The sequence below is a fragment of the Myripristis murdjan genome, chromosome 8 (assembly GCF_902150065.1).
Source record: "Myripristis murdjan chromosome 8, fMyrMur1.1, whole genome shotgun sequence".
Classification (NCBI taxonomy): domain Eukaryota; kingdom Metazoa; phylum Chordata; class Actinopteri; order Holocentriformes; family Holocentridae; genus Myripristis; species Myripristis murdjan.
In genome coordinates this window covers 2,270,616-2,296,731 of record NC_043987.1, presented here as the reverse complement: position 1 = coordinate 2,296,731, position 26,116 = coordinate 2,270,616, and the positions used below count along the sequence as shown (strand labels likewise).

General features: G+C 40.7%; 1 protein-coding gene across 1 annotated transcript; it reads right to left on the bottom strand.

Annotated features, from left to right (window-relative positions):
• Window positions 1-23,407, bottom strand: gspt1l (G1 to S phase transition 1, like). Its single transcript, XM_030058866.1, has 14 exons — window positions 22,951-23,407; window positions 21,472-21,516; window positions 15,599-15,841; window positions 14,485-14,518; window positions 14,290-14,367; window positions 10,651-10,831; window positions 9,920-10,074; window positions 9,107-9,247; window positions 7,237-7,330; window positions 6,839-6,919; window positions 4,959-5,132; window positions 3,141-3,230; window positions 1,474-1,642; window positions 1-669 (listed from the first exon to the last, which is right to left on the bottom strand). The coding sequence occupies exons 1-14, from the start codon at window positions 23,141-23,143 to the stop codon at window positions 617-619; spliced, it is 1,731 nt and encodes a 576-aa protein (XP_029914726.1). The 5' UTR covers window positions 23,144-23,407; the 3' UTR covers window positions 1-616.
• Between the last annotated feature and the right edge of the window lie 2,709 nt (window positions 23,408-26,116).

Sequence of the window (26,116 nt, the reverse complement as noted above, 5' to 3'; positions counted from 1 at the left end):
TTCCCAATTTAATATTTTATTGTCATAGTAGTTTGCTTTAATAACATTTGAACACGCTCAAGCACACTGCCAGAACGCCATATGAGAAACCAAAAAGTGGGTAAAAGCAAAGGGAGACATGTACACCCAAGATAAACATTTTGGTTTCAACTGGTTAAACTTTTTTTTCAATTTCTTTTGCAATTTACTTTTGAAAATCATTGTTTGTATTCCAAGCAAAACCTGGTCCACATCTGTTTACAGATATAACTTCTGCCATTTTTCATTTCCATGGATGAGATGAAAAAAAAAAAAAAAAAATCTGGAAGAGAAAAATAATCTTTAATCATGAGCAGACCAGGGTAGGTAGATGAGAACAGGGTGGAGGGCTAACCCAGAAATGGCATAGCTGAGCTCTCAATATGAGAAAGCTGACTCGTGTGGACTTCATCTTGGTTTTTCATTTGCTTAAAAACAGGTTTCTTTTTCACGTGAGTTTTTTTCTGAAGCTGATCTTCGGCAGGCAGAAGGGGGCGTGTGAGGGAGTTGCCGTCGCCGCTGACAACAGTGTTGGCGGATTATGACAAAGCTCCGCCCCTTTGCTTCTCACCAGGACTCTCAGGCAACAGCATCCTCTTCAGTCCCGCTCGGCAACGAGCTTCAGCACCTTACCAATGGCAATGGTCTTACCTGATGACAGGGACAGAGAATGAAGAAATTCAGTCTTAGAGATTGTTCACATCTAATCCAGGAGCGTGTCCTGTTTTCATTAAATGCTTGTTGAACTGACAAGTCTGAAAAGCCTGTGACCTTAGAAATTCAATCTGATGGAGAGACTACATTAACATACTGGACGTGCATAGTCCTCCCTACCTGCCTTTGATTGGCTAGCAATCATTGCTTTCAGTTAAGGGTAGGGTTGGGTGAGGGTTAGGGCTAAGCAGCCAGAGAAGGGGCGAGTCTTCCTGTGATGTGCATGTTCAGTATGCAAATTTAGTCTCTCCTGCATCAGTGCACACCCTTAGTGAGTGTATGAATGCACCCCATAATGGCTGATGTTGTGGCAAAATGCTTATTTGGCAATCTGGATAGTGTTATTCAAGATGATAATGAGATGAAAAATATCCATTGAAGAAAACCACAGTTACCCATGCAACTGACACTAATGTAAAGCACACTGGAGCAGTGTCTGACTGTGTGCACGGGGCAAACTTTTTTTTTTATAGTCACAGTAGAGAGAGACAGGAAAGGCAGGTGAGAGAGGGGGGTGACATGCAGCAAACCCAGGACGGTGCGATCAGGACTCAGTCTTCATAAGTGGTACGCACTCTACCAGGTGAGCTAGCAGGGCACCCTTTGTTTTTATTGTGAGAAATCTGCTGAATAATTCTGAAATCTGCACTAATAATTGCTGTTCAATCTGAACTCCCTCTATTCCACCAGGCCTCAGGCCTGGGCTATTACTCTGCTCCTGAGCTGCGGTGGCATGCCTACCTTCATCCCGTAAAGTGAACCGTCCCATCTGAGGAAACTCTTTAAAGGTCTCAAGGCAGATGGTTCCTGCAGTGCGCAGACGGGCAATGCAGACTTGGTCCTGTTTGACAAATCGTGGTCGTGTCTTGCTCTTCTCTCCTGTCTTTTTGTCTACCAGACAGATTAAGGCCTGCACAGAGAGGAGACAAATGACAGGTAATTGACTATCAGTAGGATGAAGTACACTCTAAGTGAAGTACACTCAAAGTGTACACTCTAAGTGAAGCGTGTGCTCTCACAGCAGGGAAGGAGTTGATGCACCAAACTTGGTGGATGTGGATGTGCAGAGAACAACAAATACCACTCTGTGTATATGTGAGAACTATCACTTAATGCAGAAATCATAGATAAAACAAATGTTTAGTTTTGCATATTATTGGTCATGGAAGTTCACAGTTCAGCTGTGCCTCGACTTTGGCGGTTCAGTTTGTAGACTTGACTCAAAATTATATTTTGTCTTAAAAAAAAAAAAATACTGAAATTATTAAATTAGGTGTATGACAGAAAACTCAATTTTCATTCTGATAATTGTTTCAATAAGTAAAAAGCAAGAATTCCAAAAGCCTGCTGGTTCCAGCTCTATTAAGATGCTAAGACTAGCTTTCTTTTCTCTGCTCTAATCAATTAATTAATTAATTAATTAATATTTCTTTTTTTGGTTGCTAAATGGACTAAAATGATTAAAAGACACTGCTTTACTCAATGGAAAGACTCTACTTCACTTAAACAGAACACAAGCTTAATGTCATTAGCAACTAGGGATGGCGAAAATGGAAAATTTTCTTGGTCGACCACCGGGCCTCATTAATCGGTTTATTTCGGTTAACCGAGAATATTATTTTACTGTCTGTAAACCATAAAAGAATAACCGCAACAAATAGAAGCTAGCAGCGCTAGCACCGGCGCCATTGTCTTGCCCCGGACGCAAACCACTACGTCCACGACAAACAGAAGCTTGGCTCGTTTCTCCCGTAGATATCTATAATATCTATAATATAATTATAATATACTATAATATAATTATTATCGATATCTATAGTTTCTCTGGTCTGTCTCTACCGAGCTGAGCTCTGTGCGTAATGACGTCATCGAAACCCGGCAGAGCGTCCCGTCGCCATGTTTACCGTATTAAACTGTATGTAAGCGCAAGAGCAACTTCGCCACCTTCAGGAACAGTTGGAATTTTTCGATCGATAAAACCTTACGGTAGTTACGGTATTTACAATCTGACATGCGCATTTGTGTCGGCGACGACACGTTCGGACTAGAGTGCCTGTAGAGAGAGAGTGGCGACAACTCTTTTCACTCCAACGGTTCCGTTTTTTCACAGCAATGGCGGCGTAAGGAGACCCTCAGCTCCTCTCTCTACAGGCACTCTAGTTCGGGCTTAAAGGGTTTTTAACCAATAAGATTATTCGGTTAAAGTTCAAACGGTCCACAACCGGTCAAACGGCCACCGGTTAGCATCCCTATTAGCAACACCTGTGTTAAGCTGCTATTTCAAATGGCTGCTGTGAAAAGGACCTAATTTTGCACAATATTCAAACACAAAAACTAAACAAACAAAACATTTCATGTGCAAAAATAGTAGTGTCATTTAGCATGTATGCATTTGGGGACAGCCTTACCGTAATTTGCACTTCTTCAATGCAGGTGTGAATGTGAAGGACTGCATTGTAACCCGGGCAGATGATAGACTTATGTTCAATGATGACAATCTGAGGGGAACAGCACAAAACAAAACAAACGAAAAAGAAGAGTGAGGACAGCACCAAGTATAATGGCCCTTTCAAAGTTCCACAACTGAATATTCATCCATTTTTGTGCATCTACAAGACCAAAAATGGGCAACCATGTGCCATGTGTATTAATCTTGCAATTCCTACCAAACAAATGCCATCTATTTCTCTGATTAGTTCATACCTTCAACCAGAGAGTAGGCAGTGATCCATGAAATCAGCCTGTTTGTGCCAGTATGCACAGTTTTCATTCAAGCCAGATCTGCCCCTCCCTTGGCCAGAAAAAACAGTACTGGAAAGTCACCCTTAAATTTGCTTATAGCACAATTCTACCCTAAACCCCCATGCTAATAGTTTAACTCTACATAGTAGTGCCAGGGTATTAATGTGTAACTACATTTCAATCACACAACCCAACAATAATTTAGATATTCACATCATTTTTAATCAGTGGCTCTAATGCTGTGTAGACAGGGACAGAATTTGAAATTTGAACACACATCTGGAATCAACGATGGACAGGATTTTCCCCCTAAATTTAAGTAGTAGTATGTAGTTCCCTGGGTATTATGAGTCCACATGGTGGTGAAATATTGTCATTAGTTACTCCGTGCTCTGCCGGGCTGCTAATCCACAACACTGGATTTCTGTTTCTCCATTCACTTTTATGGTATGGCAACACAGGTCCCAAGATAACACTTCTAGCACATGAATGAATGTGGACAAAGCGGACTATGCCAATCTGAAAAACAAACCATGGCACCCATTTATTTAAAGTAATTACAATTATTAGTTCCAGTACTATCAGGCTGTGTCTTTCTGGCGGGGATACTGGGACTATTGTCCGCTTGCTTTAGAGGATATTTCACCATCATGTGGAACAGTTCAACAGTTCAGTTTTAAAGTTACATCAGTGTTTGGTCATTTGGAATGCAGTCTCACAAGAACGCATATGCCGGAACAGAAATCAAATCAAGTTGATTTAAAACATGGTAAACGCCTAAAAAGAGGCAACTTTTCCCAGAGCACCACCTCAGTGTTCTCAGACGCACATTCAACTGAACTCAGTGACTTCAAACAAAATAGGCTTCGCTATTTTACTGACATTTAAAAGGCCACTGTTAAGTTACTGCAGAAATAGCAGTTTCAGACAAAAGTACATGTTTGCACACACAGTGACTTCAGAGTTGTACGGTTCATTTCCTTGGCTTCTGCTAACACTGAATCTAACCTCCTCTAAATGAATGGTTTGCAGGCTCAGCTAGCTGAGCTTGTTGGACGATTTCTGCACTTGTAGCATGTTCAAACTTCACATTCGCTCTTTTGACACAACCACTGTTGATGCTCTGAGTTTGTGTCACAGCTATGTCTGATTTTATGATGTTGTGCTTAACCTTAATTTTCATGTATCCTTAATGGTGTTGAGTGTAAAAAAAAAACAAACAAACAAATAAAAAAAACAATGTAAAGCGAAAGTGAGTACAAATTTGTGTGTACCAGCGGATTAAGATTCTGTCTATTCTGAGAAAGTGCTACTTTGTTGCAGGTATACTGCTGCCTTCAGCTTTTTTAACACAGGAGAAAACCACACATAGGATTCTCAAATCCAGCTGCAATGTTTACATGCATGGATCAAAACTAGGTTACGTTATCTCTTATGTGTAAACATGATAACTCAGGGGATCTGAAGCTGTTCTGCTGACTGACCTGGGCGTCAAAGGTGCGCCCCGAGTGGCACAGGTTCTCAGCGTTACACAGGATAAAGCCGGGCAAGATCTCCTCCTCCTCAATGCCCTTAAGCCGCAGCTTGAGGTTTTCCCCAGGCCCAGCATCATCGGTCTCCACGTCATCTGACAGCAGGCTCAGCACCTCCACCACGTGCTGCATGAGAAATAGAGACAAATCAGAGAGATAAGTCAGGAGGGACAGGGACATAAGGGCAGGGCGTGGGAGATAGATGAAGAAGGGTAAAAGACGGAAAAGAAAGTGTAGTAGTATAAAAAATAGAGAGAAAGGGATGGGGAAACTCAAATCACTGAATGGGGAGAGTACAGAGACATATGAGCATTAACTGTGCAAGCATAGATTACCACTTACATCAGTGCATAGACTCAATATAAGCAATTTTCCAATTATCTGGAAAATTATTACATTATCCACTTCATTAACAACCACACCGTGTATGTATCATTCAACTGCAGAGGTCCGGCTGTTAAAAGTTTGATCAGTTGCTCAGTCTATTTTATTGTGATAACTGAGAGTTATTACTGTGATTACCCTCAACTTCAGCAGCTGTCAACTTTTTAAGATTGTTGTTGGTTGACAGAGAACAGGGATGGTACGATACCATTTTTTCCTTGCCGATCCGATACTAAATTCTGCCTAAAAGCCGATACCGATCCGATACCAGCGTGCTTCTGCTGTACACTACCAACCTTACAACCTGGCTGACATTTTGCAACTTAATCTCAACCTTCACTCTCCACTAGTAGTAGCAGCAGCACCATGACCACCACATGCTGTGCACATTTGTTGTTTGCCGGCGGTGATAATTGTGTCCATAGGAGATCCCTGTTCGGCCGCGGCTTGTGATTGGCTGAACCGGAGGTAGGGAGCCTCCGCTGTGTTCACTTGGACCACGCGGAGGTGCCAAAAGCTGGTGGGGACGAAGATTTACTATTCTGTCCCTATCGGCAGTGTTGGGCAGTAGCGGCGGTACAAGTAGCGACGTTACTAGTTTAACTACATTTGTCAGTAGCTTTAAAGTAGTGAAACTATTTTACTGATCAAATAGTGCAGTAGCGTCCGCAGAAGCTACATTTTCCCAGGCATTTCTCAACCTTAAACACAACGGAGCTTTTGTTGCGGTTTGACATAACCAGGAGCAGCGGGTGATGTCACCGCCGCCCACAGACCTGTACGTGTAGCCGACAGCCGCTCTTCTGTTTGACGTGGCGTACCTGTCCTAACTGTCTGCTGCAGTGGGACACGAGCACTGCAGCAGCTGCTTGTTGCGTGAACAAGCAGCTGCTGTAAGAAAGCTCATATATATAGTATATACCATATATACTATATATATATATATAGTAACCTTGAATTAAAAATTTACTATATAACAGTGAATTAAAAGGTTATTATATATATAGTAACCTTTTAATTCACTGTTTAAATGTCTCTTCTGGCATTTATTCCTTATATTCCTTATTAGCGCATATGAAATCAGATAATGTGTGATATGCATGTGTAAACAGAATAATTCAAAGAACTGGTAATTGACTTTTTTTCTTGTCTTTGTGTGTGTAATCAACTTGTGAATTTTTATAGTGATATCTGAAAGTAAAATTTTGATCCCTTTCCCCTGTGTGTTAAAAACAGTGTTTTTTGGTAATATGTGGTCATATAGAGGTGATTTTCAAAACTTTCCACCAATGGGATTCCTTGGGACTTTTTTCCCCTCACTCAGGACAAACTGAGGATACCAAATCAGTTGAGTTTGCTTCTCTTGCAATTTGTCCTAGGTTTTTTCATAAAATGACTGGACTATATCGGTACCATCCCTAATAGAGAAGGCTTGTAAAATTTCTTACCCTGTTTGGCATCATGACCAGCTGCTGTGCTTTGCTGATGGAGCCTGACTCCAGTTTGCCCAGAATCACAGTGCCCATGTCCTGACAGAAAGAGAGAGAGAGAGAGAGAGCAAGCCATCAACAGCCAATCAGATGTCTGTGCATCCTTGCTTTCCTGCCAGTGTGATCTGGTCTCAGGAACAATAATTCACACTGGTGTCTTGAGTGAAAAACTCATATCACACCTGTTGTCAAAGGTTTGTGAGCATTAAAAAATAATATTAACATGTATTTTTTTCTGTATTTAACAGTATAAATTCATGCCACACTTTGCCTAAAGAAGCCTTAATGAAAGCCCATTCTCAAAGTGTCTGTATGAATGATAAATTATAAGTAGGGTGGGAAAAGAATATTCTTACCTTGTATTTGTCTACAATGGGTAATCTGACAGGGCCGTCACTTGATCTGTTGAAATTTGGCAAACTGTCCAGATGTGGAATGAATGGTAACCCTCTGCAATTCCAACAGATGGAAAGATAAGAAAGCTCGTGAAATTTCATTAATTAAGCCTTCTTAAGCCTTTTAAACATCTAGAAGGAATTTATGATATATCTACTTGAAAAAAAACAACAACAAAACAAACAAACAAACAAACAAACAAAACAAAACAAAAAACTATACATATCAAATCACCTGTCACAGGGTGTTTGGAGTAATTTTACAAGTGCATCAACTAACATGTAGATACTGAACAATTTTTCATTTTTGGGCAAAAACAGGGGATCAGGGGCCATACATACCAAACATTTTAAGGCTAAAAGTAGCTCCTAAGTTGCAACTCCTGAAAATAATGGGTCTGTCAATACTAAATTTAGAAGGTCAACATTTTTGGGCTTAGTGTATTTCAAAATATGTCTACTCACTAAAACCAGCTCTTAAATTAGTTTCCTACGTCAGTAAGACCAAAGCACAAATAATCATAAAATGGCTGCTGCTGGCAACCTGCCTTGTACAGTGAGCCAACATTCTCAAAACTTTTAATGATATCAAGCTTTTAAACATGGTCTTCTTGATGGTGAGTGTTATGACACCAACAGCACTAAGGAGGGATGCCGCAGTGCTTCCTATTAATGCATTTAAGGCATGTAACTAACTGCAGGAATCTGAAGCTCCTTCTGTGCAGAAATGCCCATTAGTTGTTTTGTCCAGACTCAAACTAAACAGTTTTGCTAGGGATTAAAAAGTTACTGTCACGTATAAGAGGGGAAGGAAACCAATCAGAACTCCTGCCCTTGTTTGACTGACTTTGATTGACAACTGCACCCTATCCTGTGCCAGCTTCAACAGCCGTTAGTATCAGTAACTGTTAACTTGTTAGCATGGCATGCTGAGGACTATATCAGAAGACAAGAAGAGGTTTGGGCTACCACAGGCTGCCATGGTGCCTTAACAAACGATGGCGTCTGTCATTTCACACTTCAACTCAGATAGCACTAAATGGTAATATAATAATATATGATAAAAATTCCTGTTTTTAATTAGCTTTACTATCTGTTTAAACTGTGGCAGCCCACCACCGTTACTGGCATGTGTCAGTAACCATGGTAACAGTTTTTTGTGAAGAGTAAGTGGACACTTCCAAGTTTTGGAGATAATACTGAGCAACACTCACACAAAGTTGATGTAGTGCTGTGCAGATCATAGCCACAGTTTCCACTGGAGGCTGTGGCTATGGACAGTTACTTCATAACCAATGAGACCCCCCCTTCATTTGAATATGTCAGCATGATACCTACTTCTGTTTCTATGATCAGTTCACTGACAGAGAGCTGCCCCCCCTCAGCTCATTAACCATGAGCTCATTCATGAAACATGTCATCCATAGCAACAAGTTCAGTCCTGCCATTCCTCTTAGCTTCCCAGTTCCTTAGTAAAAGTTGGTCCTAGCGGCTTTGTGAAGAGGTTTGAGAGGGAACGCTCAGCGGTAAGATGAACTGCTTTGTGAATATGGCACCTGATTGGTAGTTTGTCACGCAGATTCCTTGACAATTTATAAAAAATAGTATCATGAACAGAAAAAGTGGAAGTGCACAAGGTCAGAAAAAAAAACTGCCATGATCCACCCTGACGCAAATGATAGCTCACAGAATCTATATAGACTCTAGCTTTACACTGGACAAGCTGGCTAGTTAACATGCAAATGACATGTCATTAAGCCACAGGATACCATCAGTAAGATGTGGTGCAGTCTTTGTGGCAGGCAGCAGGAGGAGAGGCTGACAGACTTACGTATACCAAGTGCAGAGCTCAGCAGGCTCCTTCAGGTTGGCTCCCGTCAGCCCAGAGCACGGCATGAAGTGGATGTCTTTCTTAGGGTTGAAGCCCACCTTCTTCAAAAATGGCACTAGTTTCTCCTTACATTCTTCATACCTGGAAGGTGGAGAGGGACGGCATCACTTAACTCAGTGTCAGGTTTTTTTTTCAAGGCTTAAAGCAAAATTGAGCTTTGGTAGGGTGTTGGGTTGTATGCTACCTGGACGTGATATGAGTCCACTTGATGGTGAAAACCCTGTGTTCCCCTGGGCTGCTAATCCACAACACTGGATTTCTATCTCCATTTGCTGCCATAGAGCAGCATAACCGCTCTTTTAAAGCATAAACGAACATAAGCAAAGTGGACGATGCCATTATAATTTTTACTATTGTTAGGTCAGTTCTTCCTGGCACAAGGTTACAATGTGACAGTTATCTGCAGACACTACCTGCTGGATCTACTTTTCAATTCAAATAGGGGAATAACAAGAAAAGTGGAAATGGGTACCGGGACTTGTTTTTCATGTTTGCAGAATTCATTTTATTCATGTTTGTTATGTGCTGATATTGTTATTTTGTGATCTGTTTTGCAGTGCTATGAAAGTGAATGGAGAGACACTCTAGTACAGTATTGTGGATTAGCAGCAATAGGAAGCACGGAACAACTAATGAGGATATTTCACCTCCATGTGGACTTCATTCTTCTTTTTACTTGAAACTTTGTCTAGGCATACAGCACAGGTAAAATTAGCCCTATCTACATCTTGCTGATAATGTCGATACACCCACCTCTCCAGGCTCCAGTTGACTGTAGGATCATCCATTTTATTCACCAGAACAATCAGGTGCTTGACGCCGGCTGTTTTGGCCAACATGGCATGCTCCCGTGTCTGCCCACCCTTCTCAAAACCGGTCTCAAACTCCCCTTTCCTGGCAGAGATGACCTAATGATCAACAAATACACTGTTAGTTTTCTAGTGTGTAAGCGTGAGAAATGATGACTAATGATGACTAGTGAGTTAGGATGACTAATGTGTTATATGCCAAAATAAGTAACAGAAATGACATTCTGTTTTAGAGACTCTTTGAAACGTGTATGACAAAGACATTTAGCTCCTTATTTCACAAAATTAGGCATGTTGCATCAATTACTGATGTCTCACCTTTCATTCTGCCCACAAATTTACAAAGCTTTTCAACAAGTAAATATTTGCTGGAAAGGAATGACTGGTTTCATGGGCAGCTTGACTTATATAAGTGTGTGAAAGCTAATATTTGTATACCAATATTTTGAAATTACTGACAGCTTATATCTAAAATAGTATTCAGAACACTAGGAAAAACTTCTGCCATGAATCACATAATAAAGACAAAAGAAACATTTATGTGTACTTCTGATTAAAATCAGATTCCACAGGATAAAGCTGATGTTTGATTTTCAATTATATATATGAACAAATTAAACAAAAAAGAAATAAGTACATGAACGAGTCAAAAATGAAGCTTGATCCCAGCCTCACCAGTACAGCCAAGTCAGCTTGCGATGCACCGCCGATCATGTTGGGTACAAAGCTTTTGTGGCCTGGAGCGTCCAGGATGGTAAAGTGCTTTTTCTCTGTCTCAAAGTATGCTCGGCCCACCTCCACTGTCTTGCCCTTGTCCCTCTCCTCTTGGTTGGTGTCCAAAGCCCAAGACAGATACCTGTGAGAGACATTTCTTAGACATTTTTAAAGCTGCAGAGGACAAAACTTACAATTTAGCCTAAAACAGAATCAAGAGCAAATGGACTTGGTGAAGACGCTTCACTTCTCATCCAAGAAGCTTCTTCAGTTCTGACAGACTGGTGGGCTGTCCCGAGTATTTAACCTAAGCCACCTAAATTATGATAGAGAAGCCATCTGTCAACAAAGGAGGAGGTCTCAGACACCATTTATCTTCAACCTCCAACGCTGTCCTGCCATCCCTTCCCAGGAAACTGACCCACGGCTGGGAACCAACCTGAAAAGTTGGTTCCCAGCTGGAGACGAAAAACTGAAGAACCTGAAGTGTGAACCGTGACGATAACGATAACTACGTTTACATGCACACCATATTCTGGTTCAGGTCAACATTCCAGCTAAGGTAACTGCGCCGCGGCAACTGGAATATTCCATTTACATGTTACCTGGCATATTCCCGTGTTTAGGCGTATTCCACTCTCTTTCGTAATGCGATACTCAGCTGCGGGGGGGCAGCAGTACGCGTATAGGAGTCTGGTCTGCCGGAAATACAGAAGAAGTCTTCTTCTTCTTCTGTCGCAATTTATATGTTTTCTCCCATCGACATACTCCATGATATTTAAGTGTTTGATCAGCTGAAGGCAGACTGCAGTCTCCTGGCTCTTGCTGCTGTTCACCATGCCGTTCTCCCCGCTTGCAGGTGACCATAGCAACAAAGAGGCCCCAGGATTCATTGTGAATCGAGCATGCGCGGACATAACTGAATATTCAGGTTCGGGGCATTTTCCGATTAAGGTGTTTACATGGGACAATATTCCGGTTGGAACAGGCATATGCCAGGGGTCTTATTCGGAATTCTCTCCAACCGGAATATGACCTTAATCAGGATCAGTGCGTGTTTTCATGACTCATGCACAACCGGAATATTGCAGATATTCCGAACAGTACAGGAATACGGTGTGCATGTTAACATACTCAATAGTGGGCATGTGTTATCCTACAGGGACAGACGGAGATGATGGAGAAACTGAAGGCGTGCGGTGGTCTGCTGAATAAACAAAACTATTTCTTTCAGTTCGCACGTTTCCTAAATTTCCGGAAAGGATGGAAGAAAGAACAAGCAAAAGTAAATGGTATCTCTGTATCACTTTCAATATTAGAAATTGCCAAGTGAAACTTTAATGATATTTTCACAGAGGTTTTCAATTCTTTTCTGTCTGAGGAAGAGTGTCTCCAGTATGTAGCATGTGTGTGTATCCAGGGGAAATATGAAAAGGGGAAATTCAGTTACTCTTCAACCACAAAATACTTATAATAAGCCAAAGGTAACCTCAGTGTTTCCAAAGTCAACCTGTGACCAGCGTAACCAGTTAAAATTCTGTATCAGACAGGAACTGTAATTCCCACTGGTATAAATGTGAAACAGGGTTTTGTTGAAAAAGAGCATGTGTGCCCGGTCAAACCTCTGAAGATAAAGGTCAAAAAGTAAAGAAGCCCATAGAGCAATGCCCTAGTACATCTATAATTTAATGTAGCCTAATTAAAATACTGAAATAGCATGATTTAAAATTGTTTTGTGCCATATAAGTGGACCATTATCTCAAAGACAAGGAACTACTTCACCTCCTTCCTTAGGACTGCTTGTGTAGCCCTAAATTCAGACCAACTTTTCAAAGCTTGTGGAAGAAGGTGATATGCAACCTATTCAAAATGAAAGCAACATTAGCCATACTGCTGGCCTACACTGTACTCAGCACATGAAGAAGGACTCATTTATTTATGTTCCATCATTGAGCAGCACTTGAACATATATTGCAACATGGATTTCTACACCATCAAAATGCTATCCACTTTGTGCCTTCCACCGCTGAGGCACAGAGATGGTTTCACCCTCCCTGGTGCCAAAGCAGTGACTGCTCCCACAGAAAACTACAGCCTCAGGCTCCCTCTGGTGGGGCTATTTTAATATGCTACATGTACTATTTTTAACCCTTGCACGCTAGCAAATTCATTCAGTTTTTTTTAAACTCATGGGAAAAAGGTACATAGCAAATTAGCAAAAAATTAACTGAACATTAGAAAAAAAGAAAAACTATTTGCAAAAAAAACTGAAGAATATTAAAAGAAAATTTGCAAAAAATACCAGAAAATTACCAAAAAACAAGTGCTTTATTTTATAAGGCAAATGTCCTGCTGAGCCTACTGGTTACTGATATCGACAGTTTTCATTCTCTCAGCATCGTAAAAGTTGTCATCAAAATTCAAGGCAGTCCACCGGTAGATTTGGAGAGACAACCCTCTGGACCTAACAGCTGACCAACCGATCGACCAACACAGTGACATATAGGCTGCAGCTTTCTACTGGGGCAGAATTTACACAAAAACTATATTTCTAATTATTAGCATTATATTTAAACGTCAGATCAGTGATGCTGAATGAACATCAGATTTCTAGTGTTTAAATGCATGTGAAGGGCGCCTATCACAAACACTTTTAAACATCAGTACACAATATCACCAAATTTATTGTGATAAGCTTGGTATAATTATCATCAAGTGCAACCATGAGAGATGACTGGTGCTTGTGTTTAATCAAAATTAAGACCCCATTTCCCATGTGCTGTTACTTCTTGTTCAAGTTCATCTCCACAACTGGACATCGGACTTGTTAAGTTCAATAAACTCAATGTGATTACTCAAAAACATAAAACCTTACACTCCTAGGTTGTACCTCAGATAAGGGAAGAATGACAAAACTAAACATAGGATCATCCGTGCTCGTGAAGATCTCATGTTTTTTGCCACACTCATTCAGCAACAACAGCCATCAGCTGCAAGATCTTTACTGGCACGCCTAAGGACTTCACATTCTGAAGGAACGTCAATCACACAAGCAGAGCTGTTTTCAGCCACTTGTGTTCGGTGCATATGTGAGGCTGCATCCAGTACACATAGCTATTATGTGGGTGGAAATGGAGCGCACAACACTGGACTGCTAGACTGTTTTTTCCTGAGTAGAGCATCAGACTACAGCGACACACAGTCTGCACAGAACTGACTGAAGCTCCAGTCAAAATGACAGCCAAAGGTTTGTAGCTACGTTACACTGTTTACATAAGCATTCATTAAGTGACCTCCAACGCAGTGGTTCCCAAACTGGGTTCTGGGGACCACGAGGAGTCTTTGGAGAGGCCTTGAGGGGTCCGCAGCAAAATGAGGTTCAGCATAATTAATTTGCTCATAGCTTTCACAATCCCCTCCTATACCTCTCTACCCATGGTGCAGACATTCATTTACATCATTCAGTCAAAAACTGTCACAAAAGTAAAGTCAAGTACCAGGTTACATTCTGACATTTTAGGAAATTGTTCATTTATTTATAATCTATTGTGGTGTTTTTGCTCATTACAAGCACAGCCACCAGTCTGTCCGTCCACTCACCAGGTTTCCCTGTTCTTCTCCTTGGCTTCCCTCTCGTACTTCTCTAAAGTTCTCTTCTCTACCATGCCTGTTAGATACCTGTGGGGACAGGGGAGGAACGACACGGAAATGTGACGTGTCAAAAAGCCTGTTGTCTGAGCAAATCTTGCATGACAGGAGACACAGTGGACTGACAGAAGGGATAATGCTACTCACATAATTTGTCCTCCAATGGTGGACTTGCCAGCGTCTGGAGGCAAGGAAATGAGTGTTTGGTTAAATTAGAAGACAACTGTAACCAGGACTCACTCAGGCATCTAATTCAATTAATTTTCAACGACTATCAAGGTCTTATTTAATGAAATTCAAGGACTGTTTTGGAGTGAAAGTTGTTTTATGGTTGAAAGACGTGTCTGATCACATTCAAAGACATAAAATTGTGTCATCTGGCCTGTATCTGCCCAGTTTTTGTAAAGTCATATACGCCTTCATTTACTGTCTTACATTCTCCCTGGTAGGATGGACTGAGACTTGAGTCTTTGCTATGAAAAGGGATCAGTTGTGCAGTTGATTTTATTTTAGATTGAAGGGAATAAAAATTTTACTGGTAAAAAGATTTTTTGGGCTCTAAAGTAATGGATGGGTTTGAAGAGCGACTCATCACAAAGAGCAAATAAACTGTCTGGCTGGCATGGTGACTGAGGGAATTATTGTGAAATTAAAATTTTTAAAAAATGTAATCTACAGGTTAACCCCCAGTCTAATAAATCCTTTGCCTATAGTAGATTGTTTTCTTCCTTCAGTAACACCCTAATAATATGTGGGAGAAAAAACACGTTAAAGGGGTTAGAGGACCAGTGATTCTGTTTGTGAAACCAAATATCTGCAAAATATACAAACTTCACATTGCTGCTGTTTGCTGAAGCAAGCAGTCATATTTTAGAACTCCGATATCATTTTTCCTTCCTTTTATCCATCCATTTTGTTTCCATTTATTCCACTACAATATGAAAATGAAGTTTCAGAGACTTCAAACTTTCTTCACTCCAGTATTCCATCACTGTACTAAAGTCGTCCACATTAGTTTGCCTAAAAGCAGCAGCACTGTTGGGTTTTGCTGACTTGAAATTTGCAGGTGAAACAGTCTCTCCGCCAGGGAAACCAGTCCCCTGGGGAAACGTTTGCTTTCCACAGCCAATTATCAGTTGTGTGGTTTATGAATGTTGCCGACTTTGTTAGCTACAGAAGCAAAACATTATAAGGCGGCTGTTGTTGTAAGAAATCCCATCGCTACACCTTAAAGGCACTTTACACAAAAGGTTCTACTGACCTACATGGCCGATGAACACGACATTAACGTGTTCCTTCTTCGGGGCATCTGGCTGAGCGGGCGCCACCTTGGGCATTGGCACTTCCTCTTCCTCTTCCATCATCTCTGGTGCCGCCTCCTCCACCGTGGCCCCCATCGCCGGCCCTCGGTCCCCGCCTCCTGGTTCTGCCTCATTTGGTTCTGAGCCTTTCTGGTCCCACGTCTCCTCTGTGGTCATCTCTGTGTCACCGTTCTCCACAGGAGCTGCACAAGAGACATGGCAGAGCTTTATCCACACTGCATCAAATGTACACATGTTCACATGTGTCATTTCTGTACCAGCTTGAAGTTTTTTTTTTTCTTTCTTTCTTTCTTTTTTGTTTTTTTTTTACATTTAATTTAAATCTTTAAACTGGATGATTTCTTGGACTTAACCCTTTCAAACCTGAGCATTTTCACTAGATTTCTTTCAAAAACATGGGAGAGATGATTGGCAAGAAATTAGTAAAAACCACAGAAATACCCTTCAAAACTCTTTGTCTCTCTCTGCTGTGACTGTCTAATGAAAAATGCAGAAATGCACAAAACAAAAACTTTACATCTACTTTTCAGCTTTCCATTGGCAAACCTGTGGGAGGCTTTTTAAAAAGCAATGACAGGAAATGCTATATGTTTACATGCAAATAAAACAGGGTAGTTTTAAACACGCAAAAGTACTTGGGCGTTTCTGTTAGTGGAGCAGATGTCAGTGTAAGTGTCTGTGATGTAAACTTGAGGTAAAGTTAGCATGTCACATTCTGCTGTCATTTAATAATCACAGCTGTTGTGTGTTTGGCTGACATGTTAACGTTTTGACAAAGCATTACAGTTGATTGTAATCTTTACTCACAAACTGTACTTGTAAATAATTTTTTCCTGTTTGCGCAGATCTGTTTTCAGGGGAAAATGTGAGTGAAATACTGGAACTGTAGAATTTCAATTTCAACAGCAACAGGCTCATTATCATTACAAGAAGAGAGGCATCATTACAAGAACTGGAGCATACTCATAACTAATGAGGATGGTTAAAATACAGTAGCATGATGTGTCAGGATTCATGGCTCCTACAATAAAGTGGCCAAAATCTCTGCTGGACAAATACCCATGATGAGGACTTGAGTCAGCCTGAAATCCAACTTGAGTCATGATTGTGATGAACGTCTCTTAATTGGATTGAAACGGCTTTTCCATTTACACCTCATGCCAGATAGGTCTGTGGTGGGAAAACCCCAGTACACAAGAAATGTCCTTTATGTTTCAAGATTGTGTGGAATAAACAGAAGATCTCGGTAGTTAGTATGAGCAGTGATAGCCCTTGAAGCTGAACAGGCAAAGAAAAGAAGAACACTGACAGAAACTCAAACTTCATCGAGAGAAAATCCAAGGAAAAGGGTTCTGGACACACAGTTTGACTGACAGGCGGCCTCTGGGAAGAAGTCAGAAGTCGTGTCATCAGGACCATTACCAACGATACCAAGTCAATGCCACATTTCAAGAAAGAAGACAGTCCTAGTTTTACTCTGTGTTGGTAGTACTGCCTGGGACAGCACTAATGGCTGGCTGGCCTTGCCCCACTGTATCAGCAGCGCTGGCACACTGACCAAACGCACCTGCCTATGAGAGAACATGAGAGAGACAGATACTCTTCCTGCTGTGTCAGACTCATGAACCAAGAGACTTGCTCCCTGGTTACAAAAGATAAGGAAAGAATTTTTTATTCAAGGCAGACAAATGGGAAATGCAACACAGACAAAAACAGCACACCATGTGTTCACTCTTAAGATGTAAACAAGGGAATGCAAATGCTTTCCTGTCGCTTTACAAACTTGTTTGCTATAAGTGGTTTCAGGACAAATCTCATGATGATGAGTTATGGTGATAAATATTGTATTCTGTTCTCCTCTACTTTTTTGCATTGTCCAGTTTTGCCATGGTATTGTTTTGGTATCAAGCATTGTAATACCAAACCTAGTAACCAAATGTTGGTAGGGTGAAAACAGTAGTGGGAAGAGCAGTGCAGAAACACCGTAATGACAGCATATCACCAAAGACAAAACCAGAAAACAAACAAGCAAAAATATATATATATATATGGTCTGAGTTATAAACTTCTGCATGTATAATGACACCAAGAACCAATCTGAGATTTTTTTAAAAAATGAAATGAAGTGTTTTTTCAACCCCACAGTTTGTTAAAGCCACATTTAACCCTACAACAACATTTGACCCATAAAACATCATGACCCTCAAATACCATATTGTTACTAACAACTCCAACAAGTGTTTTTGTGTCTTGTACTTTGTGACAGAACACGTCCCCATTTACCGGCCGGCCTTCAGTGAGGCAGAGGGTGGTGATGTGAGGAGCTGACTGATATGTGTAGCTTAAGGCAATGTGGTTATTAATGTTTACCATACTGTGACCTTAAAACCAGAAAGTATGACCAGAATCTTGCAAACTACAGAAATAAAGATCTTTCTCAATCTAGACAGTGGTCAGACTCCGCAGTGAAATTAACTGCCATGACTTTCAAACAGTCTAAAAAATGTCAAATACTTTGTGGTACAAAAGCAGGAGGTCAGAGTTGGAGTCATTTGAAGTGATTCCAGACTGTAGACATGCCTGCTGCCCAGGGGTGAGGTCATTAAGCAAACAATTTTTCATAAATGGATTGAAAATTGATGTAACAGCCTCTGACTGCCCTGATAACCTCAAAATTCCTCCAGACCAGCTCGAATACTGGATATTGGATCAATCAATCCACGAGACATAAAAACAAGTTCAGCCTTATGATTCAACTTAGCTTATTTTTATTGGGATGAGCGTCCCTTCCCTCTTGACTCAGGATGTGTCTTAGACTAAAATGCTATGACTCTGAACTCTAGTAAGGCTGATGTGGCCAACACTGTGCTTAGAAGAGTGTGTGTGTGTGTGTGTGTGTGTGTTATGGCAGCGCTTGCCTTTTCCAAATGCTTTTGGCAGGGCTTCAAGGGCTTTTCCACAATCTTGCACATTCAGGCACAAGGGTATACCTCATTAAACATCTCAGTAAAATGGAGGACCACACAGAGACATCTTTATGTTGTAGTAAACATGCACTCAGCACTGTGTACCTGGTGCACATTTGAACTAGTGGGCTTGGGAAAGACCTACTGCCAGAAATAATGTGACCACATTTTGTCAGATTACTGAATAACTGTTTGCATAACAAGCAACAGGATCAATAAGTCCCTGGAAGTCAGCATTCACTTCCTACTGAGCTGAGCGACCAAGGAAACTCAGACAACATGTGAATGGTCAATTTTTTCCCCCCATCTGCTGTCAACAGCCATGCTGCATTCCATGCTTCCATTTTTTCTCCAATGTGTTTTTTTTTCTCTCAAAAATAACTACACCTTGAAAGTGCAAAATAAATGAGAAGTTGGTGTTGACACTTTCAAGCTCTCAACAGTTTTTATTTGAAAGGAGTCAAAACACTCTCTAAAATGATGATCTGACATCGATAGTGAGTACAATTTTCAGTTAAGGCTACACAGTAAGTCCTTGCTAGTCCAATTAACTTATAAAAGGGACATATTATAAAACACAATACTGAGGAAGAAAAAAAAATACAATTTTCCTGTTCAAATCTAGCTGTAAATAGATTTATGCTGCAAACCACTACATAAAGCACCCAATCCCATTAACATAGTTGCTGGCAGCATGAATGCTGGGTAAGAGTAGGGCTGATCAATTCCAGCAAAGACTCAGGAACAGCTACAACTAGAGGTGTAACAGAACATAGTTGATCCATGATCTACACATGTGGCCCGCTGATTAGTTCACAAAATTAAACATAATAGTGAAATAAAATTTTACCATTGCTGTTATGATTAATACCTGGATCTTGATGTAGAGTTAAAGCGAAAACAAACACACCTGCAGTACGGTCATGTGAAGAAAGCACGCTGCTGCTTGCCATGGCAAGGGGAGGGGAGCAAAGCCAAGTTCTCCCCTCCAACCTGCCTGACCAATTTTCTGTCAGAACTCACACATTGTCTTTTTAGTCTAATAGATCTGTCAGTCTGCCACACACACTCAAATAAACAAACACAGGCATGAGGAGTTCTCCACAAACCTGATCTAATGAGGCACAGGGCACTGACATCAATAAAACATCTGGAAACAGAGGAAAATATCATTCCTTATATTTCTGACATCTCACAATCAATGAGCTTAAACAGTTATTCGATAGCTAAAGTGTGACACAAGCACTGGTCCCATTACTGTGAGATGTCACATTATGAGGAAGTGCAAATAACGTGGGGGATGATGGGAAATTGAATATTTTCTCTTCTCTGACAACAGAAACAAATACACACAAATAAAAGAGAAACAACCGCTTTAGAACAGGGACGCTTTTACTAAAGAAATCTGTTGTGACCATTTGACACTGACATCATTTGTTACCATAAAGTATGCCTGGCTGAGACATGTAGTAACTATGCCATAAGCCTCGAAAAACAGGGCCTGAAAACCAACCAAACAGGTCTAAGGCTGTAAGAGATTTGTTTATCTGCAACAACCTGAGACACATAGTTTCAGTGTAAACCTCCTGTCAACTTCTACAAAATTCTACATACTTTAAAGGGATAGGAAACAAAACACATTCATTCAAATTTGTTACTTTAGAAATCCTCATGAAACTGAAATTCTGGAGTCATTTCTATGCAGAAAGGCCCATCAGTTGTTTTCCCCAGACTCAAACAAGGAGTTCTGCGGGGGATTAAAAAAATTACCTATGTAAGAGTGGAGGGATCCAAGAACATGACCTCAGTTTTTATTACTCCTGACCCTACTTGATTGACTTTTTAAATCCACCTACTAGCCTGCGCTAACTCTAACAACCTACATAGCCTGTTAACAGTTAACGCTAGCTTGTTAGCACTGTGAGGACTGTTTCAGGAGATGAGAGCTGAGGGTTAGCAAAGGATTCCCTCTAAATATGGAGCTTTAGCAAGCGATGTATCTGTCATGAACTTTCTCACTCCAACTCAGCAACTACAAGTCTCCATAATGTAAGTTTTCAAAAGTGGACTCTATAGCAATGTTAGCTAGGAAAACATACTGTTGCAGCACTGGTTCCAGAAAGCGGGATATTCTCATTGGTCCTACCAGAGTCATGACAATAACCTTAGTCTATGGGAACAACCGCTCGGTCCTGCTGGAATGGATTACTGCAGATAAAAATGTGTTTTACGACAGTTTGGGACATTCAGGAACACACAGCTTAGTGCATGATGAAGACACTACTCAAGAATAATACTGAATAATAAAATCCCTGTTTTTAACTGGGTTTACCATCCATTTAAAATGTATGGTTTCCATGTAAGCACAGTTCTATTTCCTGTAATGCACACAAACGGAGAGAAAGGGCTCTACCACACTTGTCTCACCATGGTAACAGGGCGATGTCACTACGCAGGCTGTGACGTAGCAGCCTGTTGACAGGAGTGCATGTCAGTTTGTACATGAGAGTAACAGAGTGTGATAAAGAAGGCAAGAGAGGGACAGAACAAAAAGAGCATCAAAAAACTGAGGGCGTGTGTGCTAAGAACCCTATGGTATATGCATAAGGAGGCACAAATGTAAGCACACACTTTCATGGACTGCATGGATAGAGGGAATAGAGCCTGTGAGCAAAACAGGATTTCTGTAATTGGGGCTCTCAGTTCATAACAGTCACAAAGGGCTTTGTTAATGTGTGACCGTTCAGTGTGGGGTTGCCAACGTGAGGACAATGCAGGATGGTAGTGGCCAGTTGGAACTGAGGTGAGTGGTAATAATGTGTATGTGACACACACTCTGTACATACCAGCAGTTTCCGAGACCTCCATGGTGGATATCGTTTCAACGGCAACTGGAAAATGGAGAAACAACTTGTCAACTTGTTAATGACTTGTTTCGTTTAAAAGCAGGTCGTTAAAAGAGACAGGCCTGTTCTAGCTGCAAGTGAATGTGAGGCCACCAAAAGCCAAAGGGTAGGAACACGACGCTTTTAGCAGGGGTTCCCAAACCTTTTCATGGCAAGCACCCCCTTAATGATAAAATGTCTTGACCAAAATAGATCCATCTGAGATGACTGCTGCCTGCGCTGTAGGTGGGAGGGTAACAGTGGAGAGTGTGAAACCTCTGATCAATGTATCCAACTTAAATATTACTCAAAATAAAGGAATCCTAATCTTGCTATAGACCCCAGTGTTGGAAGCACTGCCAGGCTACATGTTAGTGAACTGAATAAACTTGTGGAGACAACCAAAGGGCAAAGTGATTTTATGTTTTCCTACTGGGAATTAGAGCTGAGCCATTTATCATTATCATATCATTATCAACACATGAACATGCCAGATAACGTTAAAAGGCAACGATATGGACAATATCAATTTGAGGGTTAGCCTAAGGCACTGACTGGTGTGTTCTGATCACTAAAATATTTTGTGAAGTAACAGCATTTTCTACATCTATTGGTATTATTATGCTGTTTTTTGAAGAAAGCTTATTTTTCACTGTTGCTACACTTAAAATTTCACATAAGCGTGAAGCCATTGTCATATCAAATATCATATCGAGATCTTCAGCATAAACATCGAAATATGAAATTTTGTCCATATGCTGTAGCCCGACTGGAATCTATTTTTTACTATTCAACCATACTCATTTCACTCACTCTACCTTGCTTTTGAGCAACTTCTCATGACACATATCACTCTTTTAGCGATCAGTGCGTCAGAACATCCACGTCACACCACTCAGATCCTCAACTAGTTCTTTCCTGTGACGAGATTAGCTTTAATGCATTCACCAAATCATAACAGAAGACACTGACTAGTTTGGCCAGTTTCTTATTGGCTCTGTTTACCGTGTCACAATGATCACATAACGGCTTTAACGAACACGAATTCACTGTTAACTGGCGATACTAGTGCTTGGCATTCGCCTGGAAAAGCAGAGCAGGTTAGCTAGCTAACATAACGTTAGTAAGCGGTGGGCACCGTTAGTTGGTTAACAGAAGCCGCTAATGCCGGTTGGGCTGGCGGCTCTCGGCGGTGAACAGCTTGGATAGCTGGATGTCAAAGTAATGTTTAGCTGGGTGGGAAAGGTTCTACAAACAGGGTCAGTCGGGCCATCCACACGGCTGCCACACAAAACAACAGAGCAGCTAGCTAACCACAGCTAGTTTGTAGCGGTTTCAGGGACGCGTGTCTTAACGGCGGCTAGTGAGCTAGCAAGCTAACCAGCCTGACCTAGCGGCTAACGGAGCTAAGCTAGCTCTCCAACGTGACTGTCAACTTACCGCCGGAATCAAGATTTTCCGAAGGCGCTTTCATGAGGAAGGCCGGAACAAATTCAGCGGCATTTACGTTGGGGACAAACGGTTTGGCATTCACATTTAGGGATGTGAATGCGGTTCCAAGTTGCCCGTCGACTGTGGCCTCCACATCGTCCTCTTGTTCCCAGGAATCAGGGGCAGTGTCTCTCGGGTCCATCGTGGGTCTTGGATTTTTACTACTGTGAGATTTGTGCAGCGCAGTCTACGTGAGTGTCCGCCCAAAACCCGGTGTTAAGGTCACCCCGTGAAACGAGTTAAGCGTCCCCTCTCAAAGGTTCAATGTGAGTCTCCGTTCCAAGTGAAATAAAGCAGCCGGTTTCTGTCGGTAGACACGCCAGAAAGGATCTTCGATTCAGCACTCCCAGAGACAGTCCGCGTGAGCTGCTGACTCTCGTCAATCGATGGAGAGCGGCGCGCTGAACCTTGGGATATGACGTGCCGTCCAGAGGCGGACATCGTTTGCCTCAATGTGCTTTGACAGGAAGAAAACTACATTTCCCTACGCGGAATAGACTACAGTTTACGTCAACAGAGCCTGACCTTTTCAGGAACCGCAGATTCGACTGAGTTTTGTTGTAGCAGTTGAAAAGACACTTCTATTTCCACAGCATTAAAACTTAATGCGTAGACTTATGTAATTTTTATGGACTGGTATGTTTTGTAAAATACCTTACACTTGAACATTTTAAATACTTTGCACAGTCTTTTAAATATATTGAGTTTTGCAGAGTAACTAAACTACAGTTTTATCTGAATAATGAAAAACAAATTGATGCTGCCTATACTTTGAGCAGATAAAAATGGAAATGATTACAACACAACAATATCTGATTAAGTTCATGTTTTATTAAGAATCTTTGATTTCCCAATATACCAATCTCGATCAGTGACTTGAATTCAACATTTAACAAGATTTATTTAAGATCAATTTTACAGAGATAGGTGTCCTCTAAAGCGCTTGACACCCACTTTGGGCACAGGAGGTGTCTCACAGCCTTGTAATAATAAGCCCCATATACAAACTACACTTAAGAAGTTGAATCAAATTAACAGTATATCGGTGTAATGCCCACGGTCTAACAAAAATAACAATTTATTACCTTTCCCACATGAAGAAAACTGATAGTTGCTCTGGAATTATCATATATGATAATTTAGTTGAAACAAATCTCCTGGTGCACATAATAATTCAGAACAGTTCGTGGTATGACATCAGGCATGGGAAGTGCTTCAACCATGAAATTACTAGTCCAAGCAGGGATAAAAGAACAGCATGAGGGCTTGAACTTATATAGATAAGGGCTAGATAAAGTTTGTTAATGTTCATTTCATTATTTGTAAATTTTATTCTTTCTAGTGGATGTGAAAATGAAACTACGAGCCTATGGCCAGTATTCTCTCCTGTGAATGGTTATCTTATTTTTATTTCATTTTGTAAGTTGTTGGCTTGTCACTCAGATTGCACAATATACTGCTATTTATCAGGTACTGACAGAGATCATATCTTCAGTGTTAGGCGGCCCAGTCTTCTCCCTTACATGGGAGTTTCGACACACATTATCAGTCTTCTAAATCATCTTTTACAATACATCTCTACAGGCAGGACTTGATATGTTTTTTATGTCATTTTAAAGATAGATAAGACATTTTCTTTTTTTTTTTCTTTTTTTACTTTCACTTATTGCTGTTTGTCAAGCACTTAGGGCTAATGTACAATTAAAAATATGTTAAATGTATACCTGACCTGAACTAACAAACAAATTAAATTAAGAACATGTCAGTAGTACTCTATGACAGAGCCACAAGAGGACATACAGAGGCAAATTCAAATGGAAGAGCACACAAAGACTATGGGGTCTTCTCAAAGTATATCCAAACTGTAAAAGTCCATGACCCAACAACATTACAACAATATTTATAGCCTATGTGCTGAGACACAGAAGTAAGCACAAACATGGAAAACCATTGCTGTATGGAAATAGTGCAGAAAACATTCCCCTTTGAATTTAAATGTTAGTGAAGAAGACAGCACATGAACAAGGACAGACATAAGATTCTGGTCATTAAATACAATCAATCATTAAAACAACTAGAGAGGCAGGAGAATCCAAGAAAGTCATACTTCATCAAAAGTAGTTCTTCACGGGAAAGTTCTGGATTTTATGATTACACAATAAAAATAAAATAATGACCTTTTTTGATTAACTTAAGACACAATGTGACAAATTAAATAAAAGTAGTCAAGTAATCATTTACATAACATGCGCAATAAAGCTGAAAGCTGCTCTATCATAATGACTGAACCAACCTTACGCCAATTCCTTTACTTCAGCAGACAAGCCTCTGCATTTCATCCCCTGTAAACAACTCATCCTATACCATATTCTACCAGTGCCTCACTCAAACCACAAGCTTAAAGTTACACTAGGCAATTTTGCACAATGGCGGTCCCAAATGGCAGCAAGAGATAACTTGCTTGATTTTTGTGGACTACAATACCCAAAAATCCTGTGCGGTGACATGACTACACTTCACGTAGCGCAACTGTGATTACCAACCCGGCCGGTGTGTGATTTTTTGTACCAAAGTGATGAGAGAGGCAAAAGATGTGAATTTGGTTAGTCCAGCTTCTGTGGACGGTGCGCTGCTACACAGACATCAGAACGTCAGAAATTCTGACCTCCTACAAAGCAAGAGGACAATGGACCAGTCAAGATCCCAGGCAGGAAACTCAGCCTAAGTTTTCTACTAGTAGATCTGTCAAACCCAGAGTTTCCAAGATGCAGTTATGTGATGTGACATCACAGCATACAACGCAAATGCTACATGGCATTATTTTTAACATGGATATCATCTTCAAAATACATAAGTTCAGTTTTCAGCATGACATGGCCTTAAATTATATCAAAACATCTTTGGGGTAAATGGCAAAACATATAACTTGTAATGTTATATCACTTATATACTTGTTAACTAGGGCTGGACCACATGGACAAAATAAAAAATTACAGTATTTTTGACCAAATGCCTTGATTCTGATACAGTGACAGTATTGTAGGGATGACTATTGTTGCTTTCACAAAATATTTACACAATGAGATTTTTGGTGAGCAGTCATTAGTAATGTGGA

Excerpts from the sequence above, each read along its gene's own strand:
- gspt1l (XM_030058866.1), bottom strand. The coding sequence starts at position 23,143 with ATGGACCCGAGAGACACTGCCCCTGATTCCTGGGAACAAGAGGACGAT. Across the intron at positions 6,920-7,236 it reads CCATTGTAGACAAATACAAG|GACATGGGCACTGTGATTCT; the intron begins GTAAGAATATTC and ends TCTTTCTGTCAG. Across the intron at positions 670-1,473 it reads GTTCACTTTACGGGATGAAG|GTAAGACCATTGCCATTGGT; the intron begins GTAGGCATGCCA and ends CCCTGTCATCAG.